Raw genomic sequence first — 15686 nt, 5'->3', positions numbered from 1 at the left:
TTTTTATTTTTAAATCTAAGATGTACACAATGCTGTGTCTTAAGGGGAAGCACTAATAATGATGGATTACATGTAACCTAATTTAGCATACACTGATGCTGGGGTCTTTTTGCAACACAGTTGTGATACAGTGCTTGCAACAATGTGGATTAGGTTGTCCGTCCTGACTTCTATATCACACCTATGTAAACTCCTTTAATGCTTTGGCATGTAATCTGGATCTGGTATTTTTAAGATTTATGATTGCATCTAGGTGGCTAGGATTTTAATGAGTACTACATACTGTGCATTAAAGTGAAACTGACACAAAAGTCAACCACACTAACCTGAATATACTGTATTCAACAATGTATCACTAACCCCATTACATGCGGCAGTTGTGGAGATAAAGGCAAATGTATACATGCTAATTCAGAGAAACTAGCAATGGGGGCATTCCCATTGCTCTATTAGCAATGTTTACGGTGACATTTCCCTCCTATTCAGCCTACCCCTTCATTATTATTCGCTGCTCTCACAGTTGACTTTAGCGCCAAGCCAGGTGGACCTCTATACACAACCTCTCTCAGGCGGACACTAACACTATTCACAGGAGTGGGACATCACAAAAAAAAACAGCCTGGTCAGTAGGCTCCCATTATTGAATATCCAGCGACAGAGTAGGAGCACAAGCCCGTCGCAGAGGTACCATCGGATCTCCACCATTGGATTTGGGCCTGTGCTGAGGGGAGGACTGGAGAAAATTATGAGTATCATTAGCACAGCAAGTTGGCTCCTCCAACTTGCACATTTGTTTAATCTTATCATGCCATTGTGAGATGAAAGGTGCGGAGTTGTCAAACCATAAAAGGTTTATGAGTAGCTTGGTGGCCGTAAGCATATTAGTGGGTAAAGAGTGTTTAGAAGAGCATTGTGCCTGTGTAGGTAGCACCTGCACCCCACTAATGGTATTCTGAAGACAATTGTCAGCCAATGCAGTGACTGGCACAGGGTGGAGGCATTGGTGTAGCAGTTGGACTGAAACATGAGTCTAGCTGCTGCATTTAGGATGGTTTATAGAAAAGACAGATTAGTAAGACATCAATCAATCAAAGCAACAGTAAAAAGTTTTGGATGATCCCGAAGTAAGTGAGGGTGGATTTTTCTTTAGATATTTTTGCGGTTCAAGTGACATGAGCATGTAAGTGATTTCATATAGATAGTGAAAGACAGATCTGAGTCAAACATAACTCGAAAACAATAGTCCTGCTGTCTAGGAATTATCATAGAACCAAACACTGACATATCAGGTTAAGGAAGGCTTGTAGGGGGCAGAAACAATTTGTTATGAATGATTTAGTTTTGCATACACAATTGGGGAGATTTATCAAAACCTGTCCAGAGGAAAAGTTGCTGAGTTGCCCATAGCAACCAATCAGATTACTTCTTTCATTTTTCACAGACCTTTTCAAAAATGAAAGAAGCGATCTGATTGGTTGCTATGGGCAACTTAGCAACTTTTCCTCTGGGCAGGTTTTGATAAATCTCCCCCAATGTTGTAGACAGCCAATTTTTTAGTTTTTGTTTTGTTTTTATATTCATGATGTCACAGAATGAGGTATATCATTTGGTACTGAAAGCCTTAGATGCTAAATTTGTCCAGTAGGGGTTCTGTATATAGAAAAGAGGAGAGGACCTAGCTAGTAAAATTAGCAAACAATTGCAATCATAAGATGTTTGACTATGAGTTGGTGATCTACAGTGTCAAGCATTACAGACAGAAGTATCAATAGAGAGTGATTGCATTTAGCCAGCTAAAAAAAACAGATTGTATGGTGTTACGAAGAGAGGTAGATAGCGAGATGGCTGATATAGACCAAAACATTCCAGGAGTTTCAAGATGAAGAACAACCATGCAGGACAAGTCAAACCTTTTTTATTTTCTTCCCAGTAATGGGGTTATGACAGCTAAGAAGGTGGTCTTCTCAAATAGTCTTTTGAAAAGTTTTCACGGTGTGTATATATGGCCTTCTTTATAAACTTTGACTTTTCTAGGACTAGTTTTAAAGTAAAAGCAGTGATTTGACTGGTTAATATAAGCAACCGCTTAACTTTCTATTGCCACTGGTTTTCATTGCTTCAGGTCCCATGTTAAGTCAGCCCTATAGAGCTGTCAATATGCCTTTGGGGCAGATGCTGGCATTATTTGCCAAAAAACGTAAATTATGTGAGCAACATTTATTATAAATGTGGAGGGGAGTGGCTTTGGTAAAGAGATAAGACTTAAAATTCTGCCACAGTTTTAGCCAACTGATATTCTAAAGGTATAGCCAAAAGTTCCTTAGGAGCACAAACCAAATTGCACAATAATTTTACTGTCAGAAATAGTAAGGACTAAGGACTATTTGAAAATACCCAGTGGGAATTTGACAAAAACATCCTATACCATAAAAAAAGTCCAACACTGTAGTACCAATAAATAAAATAAAATTTTTATTGCCAGAGATATCATTAAAAACAAGGTGTTAGGGTTAATCAATAAAAATATGGAGGAACGCATTGGGTTTGGAGAACTCATCGGTAGGAGTCCCGGGCATTAGTCTTCTGGTAATTATGCACCTTTTCCCCTTGATTATCTGTTTGGAGAATATACATCCAAAATATATACCTGATGTGCTATGACCCATTGTGAATTTTTAGACACATGGCTTTTTAGAAGAGCACTAAGGTTACATTTTTATTGCATTAAGTCTCTGAAGTATATTACGAATATGTAACTATGCCAATGGAACTTGACAGATATATGTAATTTGAGTAACATATTGACATTCCTTCATATTTGTATTGGTTTTCTTGAACACCTCGCATATAGGCCCAGATATATCAATCTGCCTGAAACCAAAACTGTCTGACCTTCTCATAGCAAAAAATCGCAGCCCAGCTTTCATTTTACCAGAGCTCGTTAAGATATGAAAGCTGAGCTGTGATTGGTTGTTTTGGAGAAAACTAGACAGTTTTGGTCTTAGGCAGATTGATAGATCTGGACCTAAATGTATGTTTATTGATATCTTTTGGCAATACACTTTCATTCATTAATATTGCAGCATTGAACTGTATTTTTTCTGATATACAATTATTTTAAATGTAGTTTAGACAAATGGTGAAGATTTGTATAAAATAGCCTGAGCCACTGTAAGGCATCACTGTCATTTAAAAAAAACTTCTCACAGACATGTAAAATGTTTTCATCATTCAGTGTCTCAATGCTTAGACCCCCACTGATCTCTAGATATAGCTGAGAGAAGTAAGAGGCTGTGTACTCTCTGCTCAGTTTGTCTCATTACAGGAAACCGGTTCCGTAGACTTGCAGTGGGGCTGGTCTCCTGCAATGAGACAGATTGAGCATCTGGTAGGGAAGTGATGTACACAGCCATGCACTTCTCCTAGCGATATCTAGTGATCGGTGGGGATTTCTTTTAAAATGACACTAATGCTTGAAACTGTCTATTCCAAGTATACACTAAGAATGCAACAGTTTTAGTATATGTGGCCCAGTATTTTTCACAGTGTATATATTGGGCTATGTGTTTATTTTCTATATAGATTGTTATATTGTTGCACATGTGTATTAATAAAAAGAAAAACTAACTGAAGATGGAGTTGCTAATTTAAGAGTTGCAGCAGCTATCGGGTCTGGCTGTCAAGTTCATTGGCAAACAGTTGGTTTTGCCAAAAGAATATTCCACTGGCTACGTATTTTGCTGCAAGGGAAATTAAGTATTACGTGGCTGCGAGAGTGGGTGGCTTTGGTCAGCGTCTCTCCACTCTGGCCCTCATATGCACTAATACAGCATATGGAGAAGTTTTCCTGATGGCTGTTGGATACACTTTTTATGTATTGCAGATTTAGTGCATTTGTAAAACTTAACCCCCTTAAGCCCCTTATGCAGCCGTAAGGACATTACAGCATTGAATTTTCTAGTGTGACAAAACTGCACACCCTTAACATCTCTGTGATACTCTGTGGTTAGTAATGGATATGTGGTTTTTTGTCGCTAACTTTTGTTCTCTCCTGATGAAGTACTTTTTCCGCTCTCTAGAGACCACAAGCATCACATGTGTTAATCTGGTATAACACTGGATGTCGTTAGATGTAGCTGCCAAGAAAATATTCACAGCATGTATTCTCTAGTAAAATTTAGTAGTGAACTTTTCAGTTTACCTTTTTTTTTAAATCAATGAAACTTTTTTTTACTGTGGAGGTACATTCACTTTTTGCTCTTTAGAAAATATATGTGTAAAAAAAAAGAAACAAAAAATTTAACAAGATAAAATCCTTTAAAAGAGAACTCTGCTCGGAGGTTTTTTTATAGTCATTTTGTGGAATATAAAATAATAAATAAATACGGTATCCAACTACCTTCAACGCTCACAAAGTGCCACTGGTGTCCTTCTCTGGTCCCCCGCAATGATAGTCTTCCTAAGTTGCAGCATTACTATCGCCTACGGAAGCACCTGGGCCTAGTGTGTCATTACTGGTTGAGGTGGGACATTGTTGCGGCCCGCGATTTGCTGAGCTGCAGTATCACACATTGGGTCTGAGCACTTCCTGGGGACATGTCACACTGAAGTTAAGAAAGACGATCAGTGCAGGGAACTGGAGCAGGACACATTGGTTAAAAAATGTGTATATTTTTGTCCCTACAGCTATTGTTTGTGTCTCTATGAGGAGTCCAAATACAGGAAGTGTGTGTGGGTGGACAAGCAGGGCTCTGTGCAGTGAGGACAAGCAGGGCTCTGTGCAGTGAGGACAAGCAGGGCTCTGTGCAGTGAGGACAAGAAGGGCTCTGTGCAGTGAGGACAGGCAGGGCTCTGTGCAGTGAGGACAAGCAGGGCTCTGTGCAGTGAGGACAAGCAGGGCTCTGTCCAGGGAGGACAAGCAGGGCTCTGTGCAGTGAGGACAAGCGGGGCTCTGTGCAGTGAGGACAAGCGGGGCTCTGTGCAGTGAGGACAAGCGGGGCTCTGTGCAGTGAGGACAGGCGGGGCTCTGTGCAGTGAGGACAGGCGGGGCTCTGTGCAGTGAGGACAGGCGGGGCTCTGTGCAGTGAGGACAGGCGGGGCTCTGTGCAGTGAGGACAGGCGGGGCTCTGCGCAGTGAGGACAGGCGGGGCTCTGCGCACTGAGGACAGGCGGGGCTCTGCGCACTGAGGACAGGCGGGGCTCTGCGCACTGAGGACAGGCGGGGCTCTGTGCACTGAGGCTCTATGACACGCCACTGGCTCACACAGCAGGATGATTGACAAACCAGGAGCCTGCACAGAACCCTGCTTCTCCTGCCCTCACTTCTGTATTTGGACTCCTCTTAGACACACACACACAGGCAATAGCTGCAGGGACAGCATTTTTTCACCGAAAAATATACACATTTTTTAATCAATGTATATTACAAATATACATATAATGGTATTATCTACATTATATCAAAAGTTTTTGTTGGCAACAGGTACACTTTAAGCACAGTAAGACCTACAGAGGTAAGCATTGCAAACAAGTATGTTCTTTAGGGTTTTCTACACATGGAAAATGGAGAATGTGGTGTTTTATATCCATAAAAGCAAAGCAAAGTTATGTTTTGTGCCAAATATTAAGTGTTATCCCATATCCTGTTCTTAAAATAGTTTTTTCTTTCACATGCAGTTATTAGCACATTAAAATGACAAACCCCTCTCCAAATGCATCTGGAACCCTTAGAAAACAGCTGTTATCCCTGGAGGCGGCATTTGGCTCCTATGCATTTTTCTTGCAACAACAAAATGTATTATGTGATACACATTAAAATCAATGAGTAACCATGTAATACACGTTAGCAATAAGGCCTAAAGGGATGAACTTTACAACCAGGTTACTTCTTTGCCTGTAATATCCTAAGTACCAGTACAATTTGTGATTATTTTGTAAATAAATGTCATTACAAATAGCATTATCTTGACCATACCTTAAGTGATTTACTTACACGCCTCTCAAGGTGGCCATACATGTAGATAAAAGTAGATTGATGGCTGAACAACTGCTGGACAACTATCTTCTGATGAACGATCACTTCTTAGATGCAGCCATACATGTTTATATTATATTATATTGGTTATTACAGTTGTTCAGACTGGCCAAACATGATCAACAACAGCAGGCGAAGAATAAATAATCTTTCTGGGAACGTTCTGAGAATATCCTTTTGAAAAAGATAATTCCTGAATGAAAGGTCTTTGAATTACAAACTATCTTTCAGTACTCTGCCCATAGACATCTTATCCCCTATCCAAAGGAAAGGGCATAAGATGTCTGATGGCGGGGGGTCATGCTGCTGGGAACCCCCAGGATCTCTCCTGCAACAACTTCGCTCCGTGCCTGATGACTGATGATGCAGGGGCTGGAAGATCGTGACATCACAACCTGCCCCCTCAATGCAAGTCTATGGAAGGGTGTGTGATGGCTGCCACGCCTCCTCCCATAGACTTGCATTAAAGATGGGGGCATGATGAACCTCCGGCCCCTGCATCACCAGTCATCAGGCACAGAGCGAAGCTTGCCCCATGCACCAGATGACAGGGGTGCTGCAGAAGAGATTGCGGGGGGTTCCCAGCAGCACGACCCCCGCGATCAGACATCTTATCCCCTATCCTTTGGAGTACCCCTTTAAGTCTGTTATTGGCTTAAATGATCATTTGTTGTGACATTTCACACAATGAACATTTTGGTTTAAATCTGCATTCATCAGCCGCAATCTAAGGTGTATGACCTTTAGTATATACACCTCAGTGTGTAAAAGCAAGATTCTAATCTAGATTACAAAAATATAAATGCACTATGATGGTTGTTAGAATCATTCACTTGCAGGCTGCACTCTTCATTTATTTCAGCATAGGGCAGAGTAGGTATAAACTTTAATTGATCCTGGTGGAAAGAAATGGATGACTAGTTAAACAGAAAATGATAGAGATACAGTGAAAATAACTTGAATATCTTATCCAAACAGAAATGACCGGCTGTGTGCTAGCATAGATTTAAGTTCACAGCAGCATCATTACTCATTGTTTTAGCAGACAATCAAAATCTCTCTTTGCACTCTTAGAGGGTTGAGATGGTGGATTGTAAGAATACAAAGACATCAGATAAGTAGCCTATGTTCATGGGAAACATCCACATACCGGCAGAACTGTATTCGACACATACTGCAGTGTTCCCATGCTGTGGAATGAATTTAGTCTACTAGTTTGTGTTTTTTTTTAAAGGTCCCCTTTATTCTGTTTAAAGACATGAAATCAACATTACCCAAATATACAATCTTCCCGTTTTGCTAAGTGGTCCTGAGGCTTTGTGAGTTTCTTTAAAGAAGCATATGCACATGGACTAAACAGGAAAAGCCAGATAATCACCTAGGAAATTGTTGCTGAGGATGGAGATGAAGTTGAGCTATATTCACCACCTGTTGTCCGCTTTATAATTAAGGTGCTGTCATTTATTGTAGTTCTACCATCTGATAATAATAAACAGCTACCCTTATAAAGAGATGGGATAAGTAAAGGCTGTCATACGTTATTTAGAACTGTTGGGCATTCATTTGGCTGTTGTAATCTTTCCCAACCTCCCCATATACAACAATTTTTGACATGGAAAACTCTATGGGGGAAGGGGGAGAGGTAAGCTGCTCTGATAATGGCTTAACTCTCCTTAAACAATAGAGTTGGACATTAAAGGGGTAGGCCGCCCCTGGACATCTTATTCCCTATCCAAAGCCAGCTGCCGGACCCCCCACGATCAGACATCTTATCCCCAATCCTTTGTAAGAAGGGCGCCATATGCTTTATGGGCGCTGGTTCAGCTGACTTTATTATAAGGTGTATGGGCACCTTTTGATAATAAAATTAAAGGGGACAAAGAAAAGAAAAATATGTAAAGGGGTTGGGCATCAGGTCCTAAGGTAATAAGGGTGGAAACTTTACCCAGAGACATAGCTATAAAGCAACTAGAAGAAATCCATGGCAGATATAACAGACCAGCCATAGCAGCAGCTTAAATATATCTGAAAAGTGTATTGCTGTATCTCTTTAATAATAATAATAATAATAATAATAATAATAATAAAAATATAAGATATTGTCAGATGGCAGAAAGTATTTAATGGTAAGAAAAAATGGAAACCTGCACATATATAACACAAATTTGTGTGTCCAGAACTGTCTGTTTAGTAAATACTTGGACCAGGTTTGACAGTATATTTTATTTTATGTGCACGTTTTTTTTCTATAATTGGTTAAAAAAAAAAAAATAATAAAAAGTGAAATATGTCATGAATTTTACCAAGTGTAAAACTGGCCTTACATTTTCTGTAAAATAACATCTTTCCTTAGAACGCAACATTGTGGTGTTCCTCTTTTATACCACCTAGAAACATGACCACATATTCATCTTGGTGTTCCTCGATGTCTCTACATCCTCTGGAACTATCCAGTCAGTGGTAACACTAGAAGTATACACACTATAGACAAAGGAAATGGGGACACCCAGTTGTCAATTAATTTGCATATTTCCAGAAGGTATAATAACACAATGCAGAGTTCTAAGAAAATATTTTTCTATGTTATTTCACTTGTCATAAGGGTTGAAAGGTCCCTAGGTGTGTAATATTTATTTATAAATGCAGCCAGGATCTATAGGTGTATATAGCATTAAACAGTATTAGAAAATGATGGTTTACACGTATTTGTATGCTTGGTTTTAGATTTTTTCAAGCCCTCCTGATGAGTCTATGAATGAGCCGACTTCTCTTTCTCCTCGTGCCCCACCCAGACAGTCACGGAGACAGCGTAGCAAGAGGCCACTTGCTGTGTACAACCTCTGCCTTGAACTAGATAATGGTAAGATGATCTGAAACACCTTAGCATAACCCTCTCCTATTCAGTACAGCAATGAAGAAACCTTTATACAGCTACTGATAATGCAGCCAAGCTAAATATTTTAGTATGTGTAGGTGTAACATATTTTATATGGCTGGTTTACAGGCAAGCTAAACAAACTGTAACAGAACATTTTTATGCTGTTGGGCTTGGTATACATATGCACATTGATTCTATCATATATATAGTCCTCATATGTCCTTCCCTTTTTGTATTAAGCTCAAATTTGTTGAAACTGACCAAAGTGTTTGATGTCCAATTCTTTATTTCACATAAAAAGAATTTTTTAGCTTTATACCATTTGACTTATTTAAGTAGTAATAAATCCATGCTTCTGTATTTTAGGAAATACAAATAGAATAAAAGACAGGTTCTTTTTTTTATTCTTTTTGTTATTATTATTATAATTTTTCATAATTAATAAATAAAGATGGCCTAGAAAGAGAAGGAGTACTTCTTAGGGCTGGTTCACACGGCCGTCTGTCCCAATTTTTTTTTATCCCCGTTCCGTCTTTGCAGACTGTAAACTGATTAAAAATGGTTTTTAAAAAATCCCATTGATGTCAATGGGAGTTTTTTTTACAAGACGTTTACATCCGTGTGCACCCGTTTGCACTCATTTCCATTTTTTTCACGGAAGAAAAAAACAGCACATGCAGTATTTTTTCTTCCGTGAAAAAAAACGGAATAAAACAGACATCATAATTTTAACATCGAAGTCTATGGCAAATGATTGAACCTTTAATGTCATCTGTTTGCACCCGGGTTTAAAATATCCGTAATTACATCTGAGCATGCTCAGAAGAGGTGACATCAGCAGACTCCTACAGTGTTGTGGGACTACTACTATTCTCATCATGGAAACAAGTCTGTTCCATGATGGGAGTAGTAATTCCCCGGCTGGGGGAGTCTGCCGGTGGCTGGGGGGACTACATTAGTGTTTGTACCACTATCCCCATCATGGATCAGACTCTGTTCCATGATGGGGGTTGTAGTACAGGGGCTGAGGGATTGATCGTACAGGGTCTCACTTCGGACACCCGATCCGAAGTTATTAAGCATGGTGGCATGGTCCGCAACCCTGCAATCACCGATGTATTTTACTTTAATTCTTAAATTCCCTGCGGGGAGCTCTGAATGGCTGCTACTGAGGAGCTATTCAGGGCTCCCTGCGGGGTTTTTAAAATGGACCATTTATATTAAAAGCGCTGTGGGGGGCAATATATATATATCGCTATATATCTAGCCCCCCAGCGCATTTATAAAGATATAACCCCCACCAGCACAAAAATATATATCCCGCAGTTTATATATATGTGACCCCCCGCCAGCACACTTTTAATGTAACCCCCGCAGGCGCATTTAGAATTATATACCCCCGCCGGTGCAATTATCAATATATACACCACGCCGGCGCATTTGTCATTAATGCAGCGCTATCTGTGAAAAGCATTTTACACGCAGAGCATCGCACCAGCGGCCACCGGCACGATGCTGCTGATAGAATGCTATCCATACAGGCGCTGCAGGGGCATATTATATAGAAGTGCTGTGGGGGCCAGATAATACCATATATCTGGCCCACACAGCACTTCTATATAATATGCCCCTGCAGCGCTATGTATGAATAGTATTCTATCAGCAGCATCGGGTTGCAGACCATGCCGCCCGCTCCCCTGCTAAATAACTTCTGATCGGGTCTCAGAAGTGAGACCCGGTGCGATCAATCCCTCAGCCCCTGTTAGGGATCGACCGATTATCGGTTTGGCTGATATTATCGGCCGATATTGGACGTTATCGGTATCGGCAATTACCTTGCCGATAATCCGATAATGCCCCGCCCCCTGTTCATTGATTTAAAGCGCCCGCTTTAAATCAATGATCTGCAGCGGTGTCGCTAGGTGGGGGGATAAATAGCCATTAACTTATAACGGAATATCGGTATAAGTTATCGGCTATCGGCCCTAACCTCCACCGATTATCGGTATCGGCCCTAAAAAAACGATATCTGTTGATCCCTAGCCCCTGTACTACAACCCTCATCATGGAACAGATTCTGTACAAGCACTAATGTAGCTTCCCCAGCCGCCGGCATACTCCTGCAGCCAGGAACGACTACTCCCACCATGGAAACAAGTATGTTACATGATGGGAGTAGTAGTAGTAGTAGTCCTGGCTGATTTTCCATACTTTAAAAAAAAATGTCAAAAAAGGGATAAAAAACGGTTCAAACGGATACCCGATTGATCAGCTGTTTCTATCCGTTTTTTTTTTAAAGGCAAACGGCCGTGTGAACGCAAACTTACTGTCTAACCCAGGAAGAAGTACAGTGCCGTCTACAAAAAATTTAAATGGACAAATTACCAGGTCCAGATGGTATTCATCCCTGTGTTTTGAGGGAGTTAAGTAAAGTCATAGACAGACCCCTATTTCTATTATTCAAGGACTCTATAGTGAAAGGGATTGTTCCCGAGGACTAACACATAGCAAATGTGGTACCAATATTTAAAAAGGGGTCAAAAAGTGACCCCAGGAATTACAGGCCTGTTAGTTTAACCTCAGTTGTATATAAATTGTTTGAGGGTTTTCTGAGAGATGCTATTTGGAGTATCTTGATAAAAATAAATGTGTGACTCCATATCAGCATGGCTTTATGAGGGATCGGTCCTGTCAAACTAACCTGATCAGCTTTTATGAGGAGGTGAGCTCCAGACTGGGCCAGGGGCAATCGCTTAATGTCGTATATCTTGATTTTTCCAAAGCACTACATAAAAGATTGGTACATAAAATGAGAAGGATTGGGCTGGGGGAGAATGTAAGTGGGTAAGTAACTGGCTCAGTGATAGGAAACAGAGGGTGGATATTAATGGTACTTATTCTGATTGGGTGACTGTTACTAGTGAGGTACCACAGGGGTCAGTTTTGGGTCCTATTCTATTTAATATACTGTATTTTTCAGCGTAAGACGACTTTTAAACCCGGTAAAATGTTCTCAAAAGTGAGGGGTTGTCTTATACGCTGGGTGCTGCAGTCAGCCGGGACGCCCGGGGTATGGATTATCCATACCCCGGCGTCCCGGCCGAGATACATTTCCCTTGTCACATTCGGGACATCCCTGTGTCGCGGGATATCTTTTCGGGACACAAGGATGTCCCATTACCTCTCTGCGGCCCTGCGTTAACTTTAAAAAAGCAGGGGCCGCCTGGAGGTAGCGCACGCAGGGGTGTCACTGATGTCCCGTGCGTGCGCCCATAGAAACGGTGGAGCGCAGCAGCTAGGACGCGCGTGTATGGTAAGTCATCTTCGGTGCTCCGACCACCGCTCCTTCGATGGTCGGAGCACTGAGGTGAAGCAGTACACAGGCATACAGAATCCAGCCATACACTGTGTATGGCTGAAGGCTGTATGTCTGTAGGGGCCCACTGCCTACCTAATCTGGGGGAACTACAACCTAATGTGGGCGTAACTATACTGCCAACCTAATGTGGGGGAACTACAACCTAATGTGGGGGAACTATCTTCAAACCTAATGTGGGATAAACTATACTGCAAACCTAATGTGGGGGAAACTATATTGCCACCCTAATGTGGGGAAAACTATACTGCCACCCTAATGTGGGGGAAACTATACTGCCACCCTAATGTGGGGGAAACTATACTGCCACCCTAATGTGGGGGAAACTATACTGCCACCCTAATGTGGGGGAAACTATACTGCCACCCTAATGTGGGGGAAACTATACTGCCACCCTAATGTGGGGGAAACTATACTGCCACCCTAATGTGGGGGAAACTATACTGCCACCCTAATGTCGGGGAAACTATACTGCCAACCTAATGTAGGGGGAACTATACTGCCAACCTAATGTAGGGGGAACTATACTACAAACCTAATGTGGGGGAACTATACTACAAACCTAATGTGGGGGAACTATACTACAAACCTAATTTGGGGGAACTATACTGCCAACCTAATTTGGGGGAACTATACTGCCAACCTAATGTGGGGTAACCACAACCTAATGTAGGGGGAACTATACTGCCAACCTAATGTAGGGGGAACTATACTGCCAACCTAATGTTGGGGGAACTATACTGCCAACCTAATGTAGGGGGAACTATACTGCCAACCTAATGTGGGGGAACTACAACCTAATGTAGGGGGAACTATACTGCCAACCTAATGTGGGGGAACTATACTGCCAACCTAATGTGGGGGAACTATACTGCCAACCTAATGTGGGGGAACTATATAGTTACATAGTTACATAGTTACATAGTTAGTACGGTCGAAAAAAGACATATGTCCATCAAGTTCAACCAGGGAATTAAGGGGTAGGGGTGTGGCGCGATATTGGGGAAGGGATGAGATTTTATATTTCTTCATAAGCATTAATCTTATTTTGTTCCAGGAATGTATCTAATCCTGTTTTAAAGCTGTTAATTGTTCCTGCTGTGACCAGTTCCTGAGGTAGACTGTTCCATAAGTTCACAGTTCTCATGGTAAAGAAGGCGTGTCGCCCCTTGAGACTAAACTTTTTCTTCTCCAGACGGAGGGAGTGCCCCCTCGTCCTTTGGGGGGGTTTAACCTGGAACAGTTTTTCTCCATATTTTTTGTATGGGCCATTAATATACTTATATACGTTTATCATATCCCCCCTTAAACGTCTCTTCTCAAGACTAAACAATTGTAACTCCTTTAATCGCTCCTCATAGCTAAGATGTTCCATTCCCCATATTAGTTTAGTCGCGCGTCTCTGCACCCTTTCCAACTCTGCAGTGTCCCTTTTATGGACAGGTGCCCAAAACTGAACAGCATATTCCAGGTAAGGCCGTACCAATGATTTATAAAGGGGGAGTATTATGTCCCTGTCCCTTGAGTCCATGCCTCTTTTGATACATGACAATATCCTGCCAGCTTTGGAAGCAGCAGCCTGACATTGCATGCTATTCTGTAGTCTGTGATCTACAAGTACACCCAGATCCTTCTCTACCAGTGACTCTGCCAGTTTAATCCCCCCTAAGACATACGACGCATGCAGGTTATTAGTACCCAGATGCATAACTTTACATTTATCCACATTGAACCTCATTTGCCAAGTGGATGCCCAGACACTTAGTCTATCCAAGTCATCTTGTAACTTATGCACATCCTCTATAGACTGTACTGTGCTACAAAGCTTGGTGTCATCTGCAAAGATAGAAACAGAGCTGTTAATACCATCCTCTATATCATTGATAAATAAATTAAACAACAGCGGTCCCAGTACTGAACCTTGGGGTACACCACTAATAACCGGGGACCAATCAGAGTACGAATCATTGACCACCACTCTCTGGGTACGATCCATGAGCCAGTGTTCAATCCAGTTACAAACTAAAATTTCCAAACCCAAAGACCTTAACTTACCTGTCAGACGTCTGTGAGGGACAGTATCAAACGCTTTAGCAAAATCCAGAAACACTATATCCACAGCCATTCCTCTGTCAAGGCTTCTACTCACCTCTTCATAAAAGCAAATTAGATTGGTTTGACAACTTCTATCCTTAGTAAACCCATGCTGGCTATCACTTATAATACAATTATCCCCTATGTATTCCTGTATGTAATCCCTTATAAGTCCTTCAAACAATTTACCCACAATGCACGTTAAACTTACCGGTCTATAGTTTCCTGGGGAAGACCTAGAGCCCTTTTTGAAGATTGGCACCACATTCGCCTTGCGCCAGTCCCTTGGCACAATACCAGACACCAGAGAATCTCTAAATATCATGAACAGGGGTACAGATATTACTGAACTTACCTCTCTAAGAACTCTTGGGTGTAGTCCATCCGGTCCTGGGGATTTGCTTACATTTATATCACTTAACTTACCTTGTACCATCTCTACATTAAGCCAGTTCAGTACATTACATGATGTGTTACCAGCACTGACCTGGCCAATGTCAGCTCCTTCTTCCATAGTGTATACAGAACTAAAGAACCCATTCAGTAGCTCCGCCTTCTCTTGATCGCCTGTGACAACCTCCCCATTATCATTATTAAGGGGTCCTACATGCTCTGTCCTTGGTTTTTTTGCATTTATATGTCTAAAAAAATATTTAGGATTAGTTTTGCTTTCTTTGGCCACCTGTCTCTCATTTTGAATTTTTGCTGTTTTTATTACATTTTTACAGATTTTATTAAGCTCCTTGTACTGTTTAAATGTTATAGCTGACCCATCAGATTTGTATTTTTTGAAGGCTATTTTTTTGTTGTTTATTGCTCTTTTAACATCATGTGTCAGCCATGTAGGATTTAGTTTTAATCGTTTATATTTGTTCCCCTTTGGTATATATTTAGCTGTATAGTTATTTAGAGTTGATTTAAAGATGTCCCATTTACCTTCTGTATCAGTATTTGAGAACACCTCCCCCCAGTCTATGTCCTGTAGTGCAGCCCTCAGCCCAGGGAAATTTGCCTTTTTAAAGTTATATGTTTTTGCCTTCCCCGCCTGTCTTTGTTTTCTACATTTTAAGTCAAAAGTAACTATATTGTGGTCGCTATTCCCAAGGTTTTCCCGCACAGTTACATTCCCAACCAGCTCTGCGTTGTTGGAAATGATCAGATCCAACAAGGCATCACTTCTTGTTGGGTCCTCCACAAACTGGCCCATAAAATTATCCTGCAATAAATTTAGGAATTGTCGCCCCTTTGTAGTTTTAGCCAACCCCGGACCCCAATCTATATCTGGATAGTTAAAATCTCCCATT

The 15686-nt window shown here is 41.2% G+C and overlaps 1 protein-coding gene across 4 annotated transcripts in view; it reads left to right on the top strand.

Annotated features, from left to right (window-relative positions):
* Positions 1 to 15686, top strand: part of ARHGAP10 (Rho GTPase activating protein 10) — a 280920-nt gene that overhangs the window by 175775 nt on the left and 89459 nt on the right. For all 4 annotated transcript variants that reach the window (XM_056562829.1, XM_056562830.1, XM_056562831.1 and 1 more), the window contains exon 19: positions 8759 to 8894. In XM_056562829.1, the coding sequence (XP_056418804.1) occupies positions 8759 to 8894 (136 nt within the window). The remainder of the gene's footprint in view (positions 1 to 8758; positions 8895 to 15686) is intronic.

The sequence above is a fragment of the Hyla sarda genome, chromosome 1, assembly GCF_029499605.1.
Source record: "Hyla sarda isolate aHylSar1 chromosome 1, aHylSar1.hap1, whole genome shotgun sequence".
Classification (NCBI taxonomy): domain Eukaryota; kingdom Metazoa; phylum Chordata; class Amphibia; order Anura; family Hylidae; genus Hyla; species Hyla sarda.
The sequence above is the reverse complement of the archived record's forward strand: the minus strand, read 5'-3'. Positions and strand labels throughout refer to the sequence as shown.